At 35.4% G+C, this 20,820-nt stretch overlaps 1 protein-coding gene across 8 annotated transcripts in view; it reads right to left on the bottom strand.

The window, feature by feature from the left end:
- The window catches only part of KCNMA1 (potassium calcium-activated channel subfamily M alpha 1), a gene marked incomplete at its 3' end in the record, with an annotated part of 468,462 nt that overhangs the window by 144,075 nt on the left and 303,567 nt on the right, over positions 1–20,820 (bottom strand). For all 8 annotated transcript variants that reach the window (XM_080347450.1, XM_080347452.1, XM_080347453.1 and 5 more), the window contains 4 exons: positions 19,472–19,563; positions 3,335–3,445; positions 1,909–2,014; positions 439–521 (listed from right to left, as the gene is read on the bottom strand). In XM_080347450.1, the coding sequence (XP_080203576.1) occupies positions 439–521; positions 1,909–2,014; positions 3,335–3,445; positions 19,472–19,563 (392 nt within the window). The remainder of the gene's footprint in view (positions 1–438; positions 522–1,908; positions 2,015–3,334; positions 3,446–19,471; positions 19,564–20,820) is intronic.

Genomic DNA, 20,820 nt, shown 5'->3' with positions numbered 1-20,820 from the left:
TGAAGTGACCAAGAGTCCTTCTGTCCCATGATTAGCAACAACCCATGCAGTACATGCACTCGGGTACCATATTGTTGCAACAACATAACTGCATTCCCTTTCCTCACATTTCTATTGGGACTCTGTTCAACCATGAATACTTAAACCCTGGGTCCTGCAAAACAACTAGGAGTACCAAACCTTGTGCTCCAAGTGTCTCTTCTGACATGCTCCTTCCAAAAAAGCTAAATTAAAACAGTTTAGGCAGGAATTTAGGCTATCCTCAACTCTGAACTTTTGAGACAATCTTGTAATTTGTCCCCTAAAATAATTCCTGCAATGTTCTTCAAGTACAACAGATCAGCAGTAAAGCTCTATGTGGCTGTAGTCTATCAGGACACCAGAAGTTAGCTAATCAGAGTTAACAACCAAAAACCTGTCAAAAACTAATGAGTTTACCTCATAATATTGGAGGCATCTTCAGCATCTGGGTCAGCGCAGTATTTATTGGCAAGGATTAGGCACGCATCTGCTGACTCTATCTAAGACACCAAAAAAAAAACCAACAACAAAAAAAAATCAATAGCAACCTCTCTTTCCAGCTCCTCTCTCATCATAAAGTATTAGGGAACCTAACATTGTCAGCATGAGTGTGAACGTCAGTTTTTAATACTGAAGATCAAAAACGTGACAGGGCTAACATGAGTTAATGTGAGTGATGATAACAGCTCTCACATACACACAGCAAACTCATGAGATGCTCAGACCAGGTCAGTAGCTCAGTTATTGACTCTTACATTGCATTAGCTGAGGCATGGAGGTGTTAATAGACACATCTTTTGTAACCAGATACTGAAATTTAGACCCCTAAATCCATAGAAAGTTGCAGTTATATCAGTACAGTGCACCCACAAGTCCCGTAGCTTTGTTTGGGAATTTAGAGACAGGAAGAGGCAGCTGAACTTCTGATTTAGAATCTGAGCACCAGTTTTAGAAAGTGGGAGGAGGAGAACTGATCTGTTCACAGGACTTCTGTGTTCACACAAAACTGAGCTCTATTAAACTCAAAGCAGATGACAAAAGTATTTTTCAGTGTATACAACCAAATAAAAACACAAAGAAGGGTGGAAGACAGAACGCAAAATAACAACACACAATTTTATGGTCATAATTAGAACATTATGTTCTGATGAACTGAAACAGTGTGTGTTGGACTACAAAAGGTTAAGCAATTTCTGCAGCCAAAATGGACAAAAGACACGATTAATACTCCAGAAAGTCTTAATACTGAACTAAAATATTCCCGGCTTCAGTAGATTATTTACGTTCCATTAAAAAAAAAAAAGGCAACATGAAAGAGTTAATGCTGTAAATGTTGTATATGACAGCTTGACATTTTTTAAGCTTCATGCTTTGCTTTAAGATTACAGAACAATTTACCATAGAGAATTCTAAACAATAAAGCCATCTCCTTTTAGCTACTAAAACTCTTAAATTGTATTTTTTTCCAGGATTCTAGACAATAGAAAAAGGTTTTTATAGGTGAAAAATCATTTTCTAATCATTCTGATGAGGTAAGACAATAGCATTTTAAGCAATTATTGTAAGACAATGTTCTATTATATCAAACATTAGTGTAAAATAGACTCTTGAATTAAACCCCAAAGAAAAATGCATAAAGTGTTCAACAGAATGGCAGACAATGTATCTTATGTTGCAGTGTTACCGTAGCTTTGGAGATCTAAAGATATAGGGAAAACGAGGTTTACAAGGATAGATACTATAATTTATTAGGCAAGCTATTAAGAGATGGAAAAACAATCCTTTGGGGTTACATGGAGAAAAGCTTTACTGTTTTTTTTCCAAATAATACAGTGAGTATTTTAAAAAAAAAAATCAATTAGCAGGAGAACAAAACAGAGCTGTTACCTTCACTCTTGCCAGGTCATGGGGATTAAGGACTGAACCCTGATAAAATTCCACCTGAGTGAAGTGTCGTTTAAAAAGAGCTTCCAGCTCAAGGTTAGGGGAGATACTGCATCAGGAAGAGGAAGAAAACACAAGAGCAAATGAACAGTCATTTTTCATAACTGGTCCATTTCTTTCATTTATAAACCAATCTATTTATTTATTTCACATATTCAGACTTCTGCTGATGCTTCTCCTGTGGCATGGAAACAGCATGCAGTACTTAAAGGACAAATACCACACTGCTTTCACTTTCTTACTTCTGGCTCACTTCATCGAGCTACTCTGCCTGTTCACCATCTATCAGTTTCTCACAGACATGAATCCAGAAGAACTGGAAACATTTGGAAACATGCTCACACAGCATTCTCCACACAAATTGTCTAGCAAGACAATCATCCTCTGCCTGTCCCCACCATTGTTAAAACAGTCAGGACAAGATTAAAAAAGTGTGCAAGTGCTGCTGGTTCTTAGTTTTTCAGCTTCTGTTGTTGAATTATCATAAAAGATTCTTTAACTTTTTAACCATTTTCTTTCACAAGCAGAAAAATGCTTAATTAATGCTTAATTACTTGATGCTTAATGCAAAAAAACAATTAGTCATTCATAGCTTGCAACACTTCTAAACAGATGCCACTCCAGAGCAGAAAAGACCTTTCATACTGTCTTTTTCTCTAGCACATGGCTATTTCTAGCAGCTTCTCTCCATAGATACACATATTTCATGGTGAATTACATGTAGTGCAGAGCCTACAACAAACAGTAACCACCCTAAGACACCCTTTCCAAATCCCACATCAGAAAAATGCAAGAGACTATGTGCAGGTAGGTATGGGTATATGAGTAAGAGAGCAGTATCTGTAATATACCTCATTTATATTAAAACTACCTCTGTACCTACAGTTTTCTTTTGGAAGTTTGCAATATGAAATAAATTTTTTCCTAGTGAAATCAAAGGTAAAAATGTGTTTTCAGATAGCATAAGTTAACATGACATACAGTATTTTTCACTAATTTACTGACTTAAACAATTTTGGTAGTTCTCTAGAAATATTTGAAATAAAATTCTCACATCTATTTATTTCAGTTTTTTATTTCATAATTCCATTCCCACTTCGACAATGTGCTTAGCTATCCATCTCACAATTGAAGTGACTGGGTCTGAAGACTGTCTGCTTGAAACACCTATACTTAGCAACAAGTTATAAAACAACTGCAGAAAACAACTAATTTTTCAAAATATATTGTTAACACAAGTAACTGCAAACACTAGTTTTATGGTTATTTGGAGCTTGAAAGATCCTCTATCTCACCAAAACAAAAGATACGGCTAAATATACTGAGTATCAGCAATAGATGATAAGACTAATCTTGAAAGATTACTCACTTATGCAGAAAGACGATTTCTACGTTGACATCATCCCTATCCTTGTGCAAGAAGTCCTTCAGGAAGTTGGACACACTTTCAAGTGTTATGTGACCACAGACAACTATGTGCCTGTTACAGAAAAATCAGAGTTAATCTTGCAAAGAATATAAAACAAGCAAGAAAGCAAAGAAGGAAATTGTAATTTATTGAGCAAACAAAAGTATTAGTTTCTTCTTGATGTTTCTTTAGCTCTTATTCCATGAAGTCAGAGAATGAAAACATCAGTTCCAAAAGGTGCTTTGCAATTGCAAGTACATATACACTCTCACTTGCAAAGACTACTATTAATAAACCATTTGGCCAAGTTGTATTACATATTTAATGGTGAGTGGCATCATTTATGTATATGTTTATACACTGCATTAAGCAATCCCTTTCAAAGTCATATTTCTTTATTTTACAAATCTGTCTCCACATCTTTACCTCCTCTACTGAAATTTACTGTTCAAATTTTTGGTTTATGGCATAATGAGATGGCAAATCTCCCTAAAATGATTCGATATTTTCCTGTGGTTGAAAGCAGACACTTAGGCCAATGAGGGCAGTGCAAAGCTTGCCAATTATAGGACATACGCAGTTAAAAAGAAATCTTTTTACTAACATAACTCCTACAAGGACAATTGTACTTTACAATTAGAAAACATTATTTATTGCACTATTGCAATAGATTACTTAGAAAAATCAAAATTTCCACAGGCTGTGATCTTATGAAGTTTTCTGTTCTTCCATGTTTCCATTAATAGATGTATCTGACCATATAAGATGGAAGAACAATATATATCTACACACACACTCTTGAATTCTACATCTTAAATTCTGAGCTGCTGAATAAAAGGCCTAGGAAATAGCACTCTTCCTGACTTCAGGGATTTTTGCTCCTTTATTATCATAAAGGAAAGTCCAGAAGTTTGTGATTGGAATATCCTACACTGTCTCAGAACTTATTTCATGGAATAAACTCAACCCCAGCTTCCATTACTGTCATGTGTTTAAGATGGATGATGATTTTGATACTTCTACTGCTAACAGTTCCAACTACCACATTGCTCACAGAAGTCAGGAAGAGGGACAAGGTGCTATAGATACAATTCCCAAACTAGCAGAAAGTTGACTTCATTGCTGTCATATAGGCTATGCACGAACACTACAAACACACAATCTCTCAAACTTTTTGGGCACTTGAACTGCCAAATGTGAAGCAAAGTAATTCCAAGGGTATGAAGTCTCACCTACTTCATAATTGTTCTGTGGAAAACTCAGTAAAAAACTCAGTAACACACAAACCTCTTTGGCTGGAAACAACAAAATAATAGGTGGCAGCAATTATTACTTATGTAATGGGGTATAATAGCAGTCTCTTCTTGCTTCATAATTTTATGCTGGATGAAATGTGTGTGAAAAGTGCTTAGACCTCATTGGAAAGGGGATAATTATGCAGAACAAAGAATAAATCAGTAATATGCATCACACAGTGAATAATATCACCATCATGAACTATTATTTTTGCAGTGGTTCAGATGGTCACTAGAACAAACTATAACAAACTATTATACCAGTCCACCACAGCTTATGATACTGTTCTACTACAACTTTTATTAATAGTGTAGCACAGAGATTTAAAGCTTTATTTAGAAACATGATAAACCAAAAGACTCCTTTTCCATGAGTTCTTAGTGACATCACCAGGACTCAGATATAATTTTAGAAATAGCAGCAGTCAAAAACTCCAATGGTTTCATTCTTTTTAACAAATGTTTAACAATGTTTATATGAGACTCAATACAATTGACTTCTATTGCTAAACTAGCTAGCTAGAGTGTCGCTTTGGCTTCAGTAGGATTTTGCTCAATTTTAATGTAAGTTTTTGGTGCCATAGGTCTACAAAGTGCTGAGTTCTCAGACTGTAAACATGTAAACCCACAAAAATCCCTGAGTTAAAGCTCTCCTCTTTTATGAGGTGGTAAGCACAATATCTGAAGACATCCTTGTTTGGTGCAAGATGTCCTTAAGAGGCTTCCTCTGGCATCTTTGCACTTGGCAGAGGTTGCAGCAGCCTCTGTACTGGCCAAAACCATGCCTACATTCCTGCCTTCAGAAACACTCTTCCTCAGTTTCCCTAGTGGTCAATTATCCAAGCTGCCAGCACCATGTCTGCACACGTTATTGCACTCACAGTTAGGTCAGGATAACAATCTCTAAATCATAAGGGTAAACATGATTTCAAGCACTAAGATACATTCCTCACCAAACAGATGAAACTCCATCCAATATATCAATGTAAAATGAAAACCTCCAGAAAGTTCAGATTCTGAAGAGATGTTTAAAACCTGAGTAGTTTACTAAATCTAAATTCTGAACAGACTGTGTTTGATACACTAACATATTGGGAACTTCTAGTCATCTAGTGGCATTCAGCACCTTTCCTGACTGTAAACCCATCTGGCATCAAAAAATGCAAAAGCCCGAGAAAATCATAAATAGCAGCTAAAAATATTCGTTTGTATTCCTTACACTGTCTGTACACATTTTCTAAGACAACTAATTTTAAACTATGGGCATTACTTTCTTCAGATGTTTCCATCTGTCACTAATTAAGAAACTGAACTTTCCATTTGCATAGTTGATGCATTATTTTTAATAACAGAAATAATTTCTTCTTGTAGGCAACTGCTTTGTACAGATCCTGCACTGTTAACTTTAGCAGGGTCTCTTCCTGCATGGTTTTGTGCTACACTGCATTCCTGTGCAGAGAATTTACTTCCTTCCTCGGAGATTTCACTTCATATAGGTTATTTTCTGTGATTAACTAAGAGTCCACAGATAGACTGAAGAGAAAAAAAAAACAGCCCAAATTAATTTATTGCAGAGGAAATTTTCATAGGATCACAAGATTACAAGACAACTGAGGTTGGAAAAGACCTCCAGAGGTTACCTACTCCAAAACCCTCTCACTAAAAGCCGATGCATTTGATACAATAATTCAGTCCTGTTATGCTTTTCATTTAGTAGGGTTTCATAGCAATCTGCTCCAGTAAAAATAAAATATTTGGCTGTAAAATACTCTTGCATTTTAGCACCAGGACTGATTCTTTTGCAAGTGTCAGAACACACCTGCACCATGGTTTGATTTTAGCACTCTGATTTGGGGTTCATAGAATCACAGAATGCCCTGAGTTGGAAGAGACCCACAAGGATCATCAAGTCCAACTCCTGCCCCTCCATAGGACAATTCCACAGTTCCTACCATGTGTCTGAGGGCATTGTCCAGTCTTTTCTTGATTAGTGACAGGCTTGGGGCCATGACTACCTCCTTGGTGAGCCTCTGGGAGAAGAACCTTAGGTCCAACCTAAACCTCCCCTGGCACATCTTCCTGTCATTCCCTCGTGTTCTGTCATTGGTCACCAAAGAGAAGAGATCAGTTCCTTCCCTTCCTCCTCCCCTTGTGAGGAAGCTGCAGACCGCAATGAGGTCTCCCCTTAGTCTCCTCTTCTCCAGACTGACCCAAGTGACTTTAGTTGCTCCTTATATGGCTTCCCCTCCAAACCCTTCACCAACATTGTAGCCCTCTTCTGGACACTCTCCAGTAGCTTTATGTCCTTTTTATACTTTGGTGCCCAGAACTGCACACTGTGCTCCAGGTGAGGCTGCACCAGTGCAGAGTAGAGTAGGACAATCAACTCCATCGCCCGGCTGGCAATGCTGTGCTTGATGTACCACAGGACATGGTTGGCCCTCTTGGCTGCCAGGACACGCTGTTGGCTCACGTTCAACTTGCCGTCAACCAGAACACCTAGGTCCCTCTCTGCGGAGCTGCTTTCCAGCATCTCATCCCCCAGTCTGTATGTACAGCCAGGATTGCCATGTCCCATGTGCAAAATCTGGCACTTGCCCATGTTGGACTCCATGTGGTTGGTGATTGCTTAGCTCTCCACTTTTTCCAGATCCCTCTGCAGGGCCCTTCTGCCCTTGAGAGCGTCAACAACTCCTCCCGATTTTGTATCATCAGCAAACTTATTAAGTAATCCCTCAATTCCTGACTCTAAGTCATTTATGAAGACATTGAAGAGTGCTCTGGCCCAAAGATGGATCCCTGTGGAACCCCACTAGTGAGTGGTCACCAGCCCAACATAACCCCATTTACTAGAACACTTCGAGCCCAGCCTATCAGTCAATTGCTCGCCCACTGTATTGTGTGTTTATCCAACTGTATGCTGGCCATTTTGTCCAGGAGAATACTCTGAGACAATATCAAAGGTTTTACTAAAATCCAAAAAGATCACATGGACAGGCTTTCCTTTGTCAACCAGGTGGGTAACCTTGTTGTAGAATAAAATTAAGTTGGTTAAGCAAGACATTCCCCTCATGAACCTGTGCTGGCTGGGACCAATGACTGCTTTGTTGTTCAGATGTTTTTCACCAACTCCCAGAACAATCTTCTCCATGATTTTGCCAGGAACAGAGGTGAGGCTGACAGGCCTGTAGTTGCCAGGGTCATCCCTGTTGCCCTTCTTGTAGACTGGAACAATGTTTGCCAGCTTCCAGTCATCTGAGACTCTCCAGGTTCCCAGGAGTGTTGCAAAATCACAGAGAGGGGTCTTGCTATGACATCAGCCAGCTCTTCAAGCAACCTTGGATGAATCCCATCAGGTGCCATTGACTTGAAGGGATCTAGCTGGAGTAGCAAATCACATACAAGTTTCAGATTGATTGGAAGTTTATCATTTTCGCAGCCGTGGATTTCTAACCCAGGCTTATGGGGGCCTCCAAGTCTATCATTACTGTTGAAGATCAAGAAGAAGAAAGCATTAAATGTCTCAGCTTTGTCTATGTCCCTGTTAATAAGGCGACTGCTATTTCTAGTTTGCCTTTTGCTATTAATACATTTTTAAAAGCCTTTTTTAATGTCCCTCACAGTACTGGCCACTTTAAAGTTTAACTGAGCTTTGGCAGAGTGAAATTTCTCCCTAGAGATGCTGCAGGCAGCATCTCTATAGTTTTTCCATGTTGCCTGACCTTGCTTCCACTGACCATGTAATTTCTTTTTTTGCTGTATTTCAAGAAGATCCCTGCTCAAAGAAGATAGCTTTTTGCCTTTCCTTGGACATGATCTATTCTTCTCTTCTTTGCTGTTCTCATATAGTGCAAGACAGTGTCCTGAGCAGTGATTGCAACAAAAACTCCTGGTTTTCAAACAATATTTTCTGATGAGATACTTGCATTCCTTTTTGATTGAAAACTCCCACAAAAACCCCTCCTTTTAACATAAATTATATTTTTGCTTAGAAGTAGAAATTGAAAACAGATTTGCTGCTTACCCAGAGAGAGTTATTAGGTACATTAGTTAAGAAAACTTGGACAGCTTATACTGTTCCAGTCTGTATTGTATATGGATTTGAAGATTTATAACTTCCTCTGTTTGTTCCAATAACCATTCCCTTCCCATGTACCACCCATTTTTTTTCCACATAGCAAGAGTTTAAGTAAAGCAAACATACTGAATTTCTTTTGCTTTCAGCTATAGTTGCTTGGTAGGAATATATTGTATCAATAATTTGGGGTCAAGAGAAATGTCTAACCTTTGCATTAAGCTTTTGTTTATGAAAAACTTCAAAAGTAATACACTATTCAGCTAAATTATTATGATTACCAACTGCTGATAAATAGCCAGGAGGACTAAGTTTTCTGTTAAGTAATAGTTGTCACTGGTGTCATTGTATCAGAGATGAAACTGGTTTAATATACCAATGGGAATCCATATTGCACAACTGTGATGCTGCAAAAAATCTTTTTACAGAGACTCAAAAGCTTATCAGGAGCCATATTCTATCAATCAATAAACCCAGACTAACCCATTCTCTCCCATATGTACATATCATTGTCAAAATTAATTACATGACTAACTACGAAAAATTATACACAGTTGAAATTCTCTATGGTACTTATTTTTTTTTCCACTCAAGTACTGACATAATGATACACTTGCTAAAAATACACTAGCTTTTTATAAAGTAAACAAAAATGGTGATAAAATGCCCAAAGCTATCACAAACTGTTTCAGGAAGAAAAAAAAATGAAATAAGCAAAAGCTAAACCATCCAGAATTCTGACATGAGATAATTGAGAACATATACTTAATCCATGTAAACAGCACTGTAAATGAAAACAGATTAACTGTGAATAGGGTTCTTCAAAAAGAATTCTTCTTTGTGTGGTTCTTCCTTCAGAAGACACAATATGAAAGGCAAATCTTTTGCCTGTTTATGTTGAAAGAAATTATACTCATTTTATTGGAACAAGTATAAAGAACTTGAAAAAACTCACTCTAATTAGTCTTTCATAATAAATCAAAGATAATAAATACAAAATTCAGTTCAGCATCCAGTTGAAAACATGCCGTTCACTTGTCAAGTAACTAAATGAAATGTGGCACATATTGACCTAGATGTCTCTATAATAATATGATATTTGTATCAAATACATATGCTCAAATATCTTTATGGTCTTTCCACTTAGTGTACTGATCGTTCCTTCATCTATCGATCACCTCAGTTCTTTCTCTGTATACTGGTAGCAGGTTGTTCTGGTTTAAGTAAACAGGTTCTTGTAAAGTCTAACTGGTTTTCCTCAAAATAGATCTCAGCTACTTTTTCTTATTAAGAAAAGTCAATATATGTCAACAGAGACTGTACACATGGTCATCTTGTTGCTCTATTAGTGGCATGCATTTTTTAAATATACCAGTTTACAATACATTTCTAGCTCCTTGTGCTTTATATGATTTACCTAACATTACTCAAGATTCTATTAATTCAGTTAAATTAAGTGACAACTTTATGCATGTCCTTATGTGTCTCTGTCTTATTTGTTAAACAAATGCCTTATTTCAATATAAACTCCCCTCTCGGATTAATACAAATAGAGTAATAGGTGCTGTACAGTCATGATCTCATGTTTTTCTCTTTTTTCACAGAACACTTGAACCCAGAGATCACTTATGTAGCCAATGTGTACAGGGAGCCAGGACAATAAGTTAGAATATTTTAACCATTAAAAAACTTGCTTATGTATTGTACATAAGAAAAGAGCAAAGACTGAGAACATCTTATCTAGAACAGAGACTTCTTGACCAAAAAAAAAAAAAGACAAATCATGTTAGCTTTTAAAATATAATTCTAGGAGGTATGAAATGGAAGTATTACCCCCAAACTTCCCTTTAGCATTAGTTGGTCAAGTCTGTGAGGACAAAGCATGAGACACACTCAAATCAAGACATTATATTTTTAAAAAAATTCAGCTATAAGCTATTTTATCACTCTGATTCTCAAACCAGGCTCTAGAAATCTTGTAGTACAAAGGAGACAAGTCAAAAATATTCAAGCATATAGCAAACTGTCAAGTGTGTAACATCCCAGCAACTTTAATATTTGTTCTCCTTCAACTGTTAGAAAGTAGATTTTCATTATTCTTTTTATGCCTGAAGGATTAAAAATTTGAAAAGTGTTGAAGTTACTGAGAAGCACAAAGCACTGACTTTCAAATATGTGTCAACATTAAATGTATAAAAAATATTACTACACTGGGACTAGAGACGTTACTGCAGTATCTGAGAACATGACTGAGGTACATTTAATTTCTGTAAATTGGACCTGATAGCTTCAGCTGCCAACTACTTAGGAACCAGAGTGAACTCACACAGCCTGTACTGAAGCTGCTGTGATTAATTCTGACAGAAACTATCTGTTCCTATCAACAGGTTCCACGCTCTTTGGAATCTCTCTTAAATTGTGAGTAATGAAAAAGGAATTAGGTAATACTAGAAAACACTCAGAGCTATATTTAGTATATGGCATGCAGTACAGATCAGTGGAACAGCACTGGATCATACATCAGATTAACATAAATGGGAAATCATTAATGTCAGGTATTCAAAAGTTACCTCTAATGCAGATATTAATTTACTTTGTGACAAGTATAAGTATGTAAAGTTAAGGATCAAGAAAGAATCACTCAAATTCTCTTAAACATAAAATCGGTAATGTGTGACAAATATACAGACACACACAAGACTCAGCTGTGAATTATAACAGCTACGAAACTGTATCAAGTGCACTTTATACAAATGCGGGTTTCAGTCTTGCTCAGTGAATATTGGTGGTGTGTCTCTGGCAAGCTTTAAATATTAGAAATTGTTTCTGAAGCTCATGGTACACAGGAATTCACCTACACAGGTCCTCAAATATATTATGCCCACCTAAATGAGATTTCTACTAGACAACAGGCTGACAGAATGCATTTCAGATACTTTAAACCTGAATAGCACATGCCTTTGTTTAAACAGTATGTTCAAGCTTGCATCTGTTTGCAACAGTGTGCTCTCACAGGTAATTCACTGCAAACTGCTTTGTTTATTTCAATATCCTTGCTCAGTTACAGCTAAATGAATTTATCTTACACTTTTATGATTTAAGGAATTGTGCCATGCTTGTCTATAGAGCAAGTTAAGAAATAAAAGTTAATATGCTTCGCTGATGTGCACCTCTGAAACTGCAATAATTAGAAGAAAGCAAAGTGATTTGTTTCTTCCAGGGCCTGGATTAGTTAAAGAGGCTTCCACTGTACCTTTAAAGTAAAGGATGAATATTCATCCTTTCGTTCAGTCTTGATGGCAATATTATCATAAAAAATACCAAACATTTAGACACAACACAGCTATATCACCATAATAATTTAGTATAAACAGAAGTAAAAACTGTTAAATTCTATACCATGCACAAGGAGTTTGTGCTAGAAAGCTTAATAGTAAAATGCAAGAGTAAACCACATTGCCAGCATCAGCATCTCAGTTGCAAACAGCTCTTAACATACTCCTCTAATCCATCCAAAACCTGGGCTTCTTTCTTGTAGTGCAGTGGATATCACACACAAACAAGACACTTATTACTTTTGAAATTAACTGAAAATATTTTCCTTTAATTAAATTGCTTTCTGTGTTCCCACCATTGCTAATTTTCAAATTGCCTTATTCATTTTTTAAATGCTCAATGTGTCAAAAAAAAAATTAAATCCTTTGAAAGCAATGCAGGAGTTAGCAAAGGCTTTCAGATTTTTGAGCATTTCATTCATGACCAGAGCCACTGCATTTCTTTCCATAGAAAACACCCCAAAATGTCATGACTAGTTTTCTGCAATAGAACCTGAATGAAAACAAAAGTCATAAATCACTAAAACTTGCCGATCAATTCACCACTTCTGCCATTTCATATTGCACTCTCTGTGATGTCCGCACTTAAAATCATGACCCGTATATTTTGTTGAATATGGTAGATCAGCAGGTTTTCAAACAAGATTGAGTCTTCCTTGGGTTAAACTTTGGAGAGCAACAACTGCCATTTTGATGTCAAACCTCTAAGGTTTTTTTTAGAGTTTAGGCAGAGAGAAGCAGAAGTTGAATTTTTTACAATTTTAACCAGAAATATAAAATAAGTGCTGTTATTGCAGGACTGGAATGTGATTTGAGACCTAGAATGCATATTTTAAAAATCATAATATCATAATATGTCACTTCCCACATTTCCTTTCTTGCTTTCATTAGAATGGAAATAGCTTAATATGCATGTAAAATTGGGAAAAAAAAAAAAAGTTTGTCCTATTAGTTCTATCTGTCAGTCTATTTAACACTCATCAGTTTTTCTTTATCACTAAGTGAGACTTCATTTGAAACAGTGGGATTAGAAGAATGGCTAGCAGATGGGAAACAGAGACACCCCTAGGGATCATAATGCAATCCATGTCACATTCTCTTATTACATTCTCATCCCACTAGAAAATAATATCTTACATATTGCATCAAATAATTTAATATAATAATCTAATGTCACTTTCTTTGGAGCTATGCCTCTCGTTACTGCAGCAAATGGACCTTTGCCAAAGTATTTGGACAAGTCTTTTTTTTTCTTTCTAATTTTTAATCAAAATCAAATGTCTAATGAGTCCAAGATGGCCTGTCAACTTAAATTATCTGTTTGTCTTTCTGTTTACCATATCTATCTGTCTACAGTTTTTATTTTTCTTTGTGAAGTTTAGTTATTGAATCCCATGTTTCCTTCTGGAAGGAATCTCTAACAGATGATTGTTCCCATTGATACGTTGATGATTTGCTAATTTATGGCTTGTAAATTTAAGAAATCTGAAGACATCTCTGGAAAGCAAAACAGATCATGAGAGAAGAGAAACAAGAGCTTTTAATAGCTTATACAGTAAAGAACTGTGATTTCATAAAAATATAATTTTTAATATTTATATAAACTATATCAACGCCTCTATATTTTTTAAAAAAATCTTGAAAATTTAACAGTTTAGCATAGATATTAACTATTGCAACAAGATAAGCAGTTTATATATATATATACACACATATGGATATAAAATTATAATAATCCTTCTCTCTGTTAAGTATCTATTTATGTGAAGCTGTGTTTGGCTTGATGCCCTCATAAAGAGTTTCCATTGGATTTGATAGTAGTTTCACAGTAAAAAGGCAAGCAGAATTTATTCCATGGAATTAAAAGTCAATAACTCAATGTAGAGGAAAGACTTAAAAAAATCATTAAGTTATGCAGTCTCTTTCAGTCCATCAGTTTACAAAAGTTCTTTCCATATGCTTTCTAGAGCTTCACGCAGGCTGATTTACAATAAGCAAATGTCTTCAACTGGAAAATATTTCACAGAATTAAAATCCAGTCTGATCATATGAACACATGAATACAGAAATGAAACAACTGAATAAGAACAATCTTGATTCCCACATAAATTAGTGAATGCAAAATAAAAGGTTAATTAAAAATAGTAGAGGTAAAACAAGTCTGCATTTTTAAACAACAAATCTCAGACCAGACCTGAGTAATATGAGCATTATAAATAAACAAATAAAATAAGATTCTTTTTTGGTTTTGTTTTTGTTTTTTTCCTGGCTTAAAAGAAGTAACACAGATGATCTTCTAAGTCCTCTTTTGGCTAGGACTGAACATCTAAGTTCCAAATTTCACAAAAAGACTGCAACAGCAGAATTCCACTTATTCAAAACCATGGATTTCTTGAAGAAAACCCCTTTCTCTTAAGACTTAAAGCCTAAGCTTTGTAAAGAGGTTAACTGGAGAACTTCAGAAAACCAACCAAAACCGAAGAGATCACTGCCTCTTCCAGCCTTCCAGAGGTATGCATGCATGAACTAACCTGTAGGCTTATTGCTACACTCTAAAAACAGTAGCCCATCAGTTACAGTTACAGACCGCCAGATACCATTCCATCCTTCTGTTGTACTTCACTTTCAAAATATCACCTTGAAATGATCCCTTGAATACTAACGCATGAGTTCTACAGATAGGTTACAGAAAGAGCCTGAAAAGAGTAAGTCAAATAAAAAGTCTTAAAAGAAACTCACTAAACGTAGAGAAGGTGTAGAGAACCAGCTACTGGTCTCAAAATTATTAAGAAAAAAGGCTAAGAGGAAATATAATTAATATTCAAGCTATCTACCATTTCAGTTTGTAGCTGATTAAAAAAAAAAGTCAAACACAAAAACCCCACAAACCTTCCCTGCTTATCTATATAAAATTATACATAAATTTCTAATCTACAGTCTTATCGACAGACTTTTTATAATACTGTAATAAAAGGTCAGATTTTTCTTCCTTCTCCACCCAACTATCTGTAACATCTAGCTTTTATCTCCACTATTTGTACCCAGTATTTTCTCATTACCATTTTATCTGTTGATAATGGTACTAGTTTGACACTAATTTCCTTAAAGAAATCACCTGAATATAACTTCTTTCAAACATACGCTTTCATTACTCATTTCTTAGTGATCTAGTAAGCTTAAAATGTTGTAGTGAGATATGACCTATATAATATTGCAGATATTTTTTAGGGTGAGAACATGATGTTTGGTGATGAAGCAATTAATAAGAGTTAACCTTCATTATAAATTTGTCTACTTTGCATTTTAAAAACATTTCTTATCTTCAGCAGGTATAAACTTGGCTCTGTTAAATCTCACAAAGACTCTCTCAGGTAGTTACTAGTTCATTAATAATAAAATTATGCCAATTTCTCTGCAGAGACTAAGTTATGTTGTTACATACTTCTACGGAAATCAGCAGAACATCAGCTAAAACGTAAATAATACTATGTGCTATACCTGCAAAAAGTATTTCCCAAGAAGTAAAATAACAACTACATAATTTATCCAGGGAAATGCACAGGAAGGACAAACAGTAGTGAATGAATTACTCATGTGAAAGAAGAGAAAAACTATGTAGGACTCAGTGAGGAAAATATTGGAAGCCACATCATTGTTATCCTAAGATGCCTCTTAGCAGTATTAGATTTATTTTTTTTTACAGTTCTGATTGCTTCTCATGCCTGAATTTTATTTCCCAGTTACATCTTAGTTACATATAAATACTGAATATGAACTATTTTCTGTCTTTGTAACTACGGTCTGGTTTTCTGAGTATCATTTCTCTGTAGTGGTGACTATAGCAAGAAGCGATGCTTTGGTTTTTTTCTAAGTATAACTAAACTAAGAAGGCCAGTTTTTTCTTGCCTAATGACCATTTGATACTGGTGTATCAGGGCACGTAGTAAATACATTACAGAGTCTTCTGATTAGTTGATCTGTAAACAGTAGCAAAACAGCTGTTTAGCAGTAAACTCATTGCGCAAAGAGCAAATGTAATTGTTTACAAATCTGAAATTCAAGACAATGACTGTTAGCTTTTTTGGTAACTTCTTCATTTTTTCTTTGCATTAGGTTGTAGTTGTGCCAAAGTCATTACCTTACTTATCTATGTTTGGTCTCAGCCACACTTTATATAGATATATTGGTATGCATATTGGTATATATGCAACAGCGAGTACTGTTCATTTAACAGGTGACACTTCAATTGAAGACTATAATAAAATTTCTGCTTTGTGTTCTATGAGACCTCAGAAGTTTCATTACAGGAATATATGACAAAGCAGAGACCACAGATTTTACTTAAAATTTAAAATTCCTTGTGGACTTTTGTAACAAAACTACCTCGTATCTAGTAAATTTAACCAGTAATAATTGCATACTGCCTACAAACGACTTCTGTTTCCAAACTCTGTGTGTATCTGTCTCATCTAAGAGAGAAGTAAGCTTCTCTAGTGTGCAAAATTATTCCTATATCATTTACGAGTCCTTTGGGGACTTCATTGGCTGAAAAGCAAAATGAAATTCAAGACTAAACCTGCTGGTATATCGGTTGTTTCTCTTCTTTAGTAAGTGAAGTTTGTAGAAATAATTTTTATGCATACATTCTAGCTGCTATGATAGTCACAATTCTATCAAGGCTTTCATTAGTATTAAAGTGATGTAGTGCAATCCTCTAGATGTATATAATCATAAGCTAATTTTAACTTCCCACCTAGATGTTTAATAACCATATAGAGGTATGTTATTCCACAAACATAGTTCATGAGGAAACATATATAAACATACATAAATAAATGCTACAGAGGAGCTTCCATGTACTTGTCTATTTTGGAGAAATTCAATAAGTATACACATTTACTATTTTTAAGAGCTGAAACTACATCTTTCAACAAATTTAGCTGCTTTCATTTTATACGTTAGTTTAATGTTATCTAGAAAATTTCTGACATTAGGAATAGAACAACTGTAGTATCTCATTATGTTTACTGCCAGAATCCATGCATGATTGCTCAACTAAAGACCTTATATTGCTAATTACTACCACATGCCCATATCCCAGGCAAAGGAAAACTTATTGGTTCTGACAATCCATTCTTTCAACACTGAATTCCAAATGAAAACTTAAATTTTGGCCAAACATAACATTTCATCAATCTTGTTCTATTGATTGCAAAATCAACATCAAACAAGGGGTACTAATGGCTTCTTACTGTGCAGTTCCCAAGCTTAGATTCTCTGATGAAAGACTCACATGAGCAAAGGACATCTTTAAAGTACTTAGCAATTAATAATTGAAACAGAAAACAATGCATAAAGAATTGAACAGTTTGGATGCTGATGACAGAGCTAAGTTTCAAACAACAAGTTATATAGGCAGTAGATATCAGCAGAGAAAGCACTGACAACAGAGTAAGCTAAAAACAAACAGTGCATATAAATAAAGCCAAAAAAAAAAAAAAAATAAAGTGGAAAAAAAAAATACAAAGCACGCCCCAAAGCTAGCAGAAGCATGTAATCTCGAGTTGAGCTTTTCAGGATGTGGGGTTCTGACTGAAGATCAGGTCCAAGTTTAGAGACATCTGAGCAATGCTGGGTACTAGTGACAAGGTATTTTAAAAACATTTCTTATCTTTTTACTGTATGTAAAAGAGTTTTTATCTCCATTCCCCCTCTGCTATTACTCCTTTGGGGACTCAAAAACAGAGGTGCAACTTCCGTGTTTAAAAAATTTCTCTCTTTGAGAAACCAAATATGAATAAAAATATGAAACTGAGTACGCCTCTGTCACAAATAAATATTTTAGGAAATTAATGATACTACTCTATCTCAGAAATAAGTTAAACCATTTTGTTAATCTGTATAAGTGAATTATGATGAAAAAAAAAAAGCTTTAGACATTTGATGGTATCTCAAAAAATGAAAATATTGCAGTTTTCAATCATCATCTAATTGCCTGAGTATTCTTAAATATACAATACTATAAGCTATAAAGAAAAAACTTTGATTTATCTACCCAGTGATGTAAAATAGTACTCTAGAATTCGCTCTGTGAGATATTTACAGTCTTTCTGCTCCACTGAGAGGAGAAACAACCTGACAAAACCATAATCCAAATTTATAAAATGATGCATGGGTGATGATTCGAAAGGAATAAAATAAAAAACATAACTTCTTGAAGTAAGGGGAGGGACAACTAACTAGTTGTATTGTTGCAATACCTTCATTATGTTATATGGAAAGGATTCTATATGACTTGTCTTTTAGGGCAAATATATCTCTACCAGTGAATATTACAATGGTGTGGAATGACACAAAAGATGGCAACAGAGGTGATATAAAGCATAAGTTACTATACTGGCAAGTACATCTATTATAGTTCATTAAAGGCTATAACCCAGCAGGTCTAGATGCTGGGAATGCCAGAAAGAGCTGATTTTAACTTGGTCAAGAAAACAAGCAGGCTTTCAACAGAAATGTAATGAGCTAATGTGACCCCACTTTAACTTTTGCTACCAGGCAAAAATAGTATTTTTTATGAGTTTACTTTTTTTTTTTTCCATACTAAGAGCATACTACTTGCTCTTCTTAAGATAGGTTTTATATGGAGTGTGGAAGGAAATCACTTTAAAATCCCTGGTCATATATTCTAAAAATCACAAGGGTTACCATATTCATATGAAGTCAGCATGAAGAGTAGCATGAGATCTGAATCCGCTGTTTGAACAATAAGAAACAGCACTATCAGACTTCTGACATAGTCTGATTTTGCACTCGAGTAAACCAAAGCTATCTAAAGAACTGAGCTGGGTGAAGATCATGTGAATTACCACTGTCACTTAGTTAAGAGATGACCACATGACAATATGATGCCCAAAACTGTGAAATGACAAGTCAACCCTGTTCCAGAAGCTAACTGCATATGCAATAGCAGCATTTTTTACATGTCAGTATAGTCTTAGTGGTATCCAGGTTCCCTTGAAGTAGGGACAAAATGTTGTGACTTGTACCATAGCATAGCCCAGGTCTCTAATTATAGTGTGACGACTGTCCAGTGGTAACATCTGATGTCAAGGAATACAGCCTTATAAGCTGTGAGTCAGCTGTTACCACCTTCAGGGGCTCTTTAAAGTCACACAACCACACCTGGTCTTTTTTGACTTACTTTCTGCCTCGGGTTGAGTTAAAAGTCCCGCCGTATTTCTTCCGATTAAGGATGAGAGCAGCAATTTCTGGCACGTAGCGAGCAAACATTGCCTACATGCATGAAACAAAAACACAAAAAAAAAAAGAAAATGGCATGCAGAGAGTGTTCTACTGCAGCAGAGGCAGCAGAGCCTCTTGGGATACTTACTTTCTTCCACTAACCGCACTATAGGAACCACCATATTTCTTGCGGTTTCCTATTAACTCTATGATTTCAGGGACGTAGCTGGCAAACATGGCCTAAGAAGAAGATAGGAGACAGAAGAAAAGACTAAAAAGAGAGGCCAAAGAAAGGGGGATGATGAATATTTTCAGAAGATATATATCTTTAAGATCTGAAAATGTAAAAGAATTAGATCTATGAAGTTGTTTAAAAAGAAAATTTTAAAAATGCAAAAGTTCTTATCAAACAAAACAAGAAGCTCAATGCAAAAGTTGGTCTTGGAGAAGGTACACACTTTATAAATTAAGAAAACAATCCAAAGAGGAAAAATAGGCACACAAAACAAAACAAGAACAAAATTAATTCAAACTCATATCTAATCACAAAATATAGTTATGTCTAATTCTTCCTGAAAAGGGAAGGGGAAAAAAACTATCCAAGCTCCACTGAAAACAAAGCAAAACAAAACAAAAACAAGTATTATGAGTACTGTTACATTTCTGTTTTAAAAGACAGACTTTTTTCCCCCATGATTAGGATTCAAAAGAAGACAAAAACAAGATGGAATGAGGGGTTATTCCCCTGTCAAGAAACAAAAGGGTCACCACCCCACCCCCCAAAAAAAAAACTTTTCCAAAAGTTTGTTTTCAAAAGGATTGGAATAACACATGATAGAAAAAAGATTTTGAGGAGAAAATAAAAATTATTCTGCCATGTTTTGTCCAACAAACATCTTCCTTGTGGCTGGATATTTCGAAGAGCTACTGCCAGTTGACATAGTCTTTGACTTCATATGTCAATAAGCATCGATGGGAATGCATATATTTATGCTCATATATATGTTCATATCCACGTATCTGTAATGTGTCTCATATATGGCATTCATAAAATTAGTTATATGCATATCACCTCTGCAAGATGTAGGTATATGTGAAATCAATATATGAGAGTAAAGTGACGATATACATATGTATGTGGGTGCACAGTATATATTGTGAGTAATACATAAAGCACTTACCTTGCACAGTGTGATTAAAATAAACCTTGCTATTTCAGAGACTAACATTACAACAGGTCCTGTAATATTACTAAAATTTATATGTAATAGAAAAGTTGACATAAGACAATTAGTTGCTTTGGTACTATGCACATACAGGACAAAGAACATGAGAATTTGCTGATATAAAAGCATACGGGTTATGGCCATGTGATAAACTGTGTGCTATATGACATGAAAGGATGTTTGAAATGAAAGACAATGTGGTTTGCCTTCATCTGGATCAGGCAAGCTGCTCTTTAAGACAGTCCAAAGCCACAGTGTTTGTTGGAATTCT

This window comes from Nesoenas mayeri (assembly GCF_963082525.1).
Source record: "Nesoenas mayeri genome assembly, chromosome: 7".
NCBI classification, from domain to species: domain Eukaryota; kingdom Metazoa; phylum Chordata; class Aves; order Columbiformes; family Columbidae; genus Nesoenas; species Nesoenas mayeri.
Note: the sequence above shows the minus strand (reverse complement) of the source record. Positions and strands in the feature narration are given on the sequence as shown.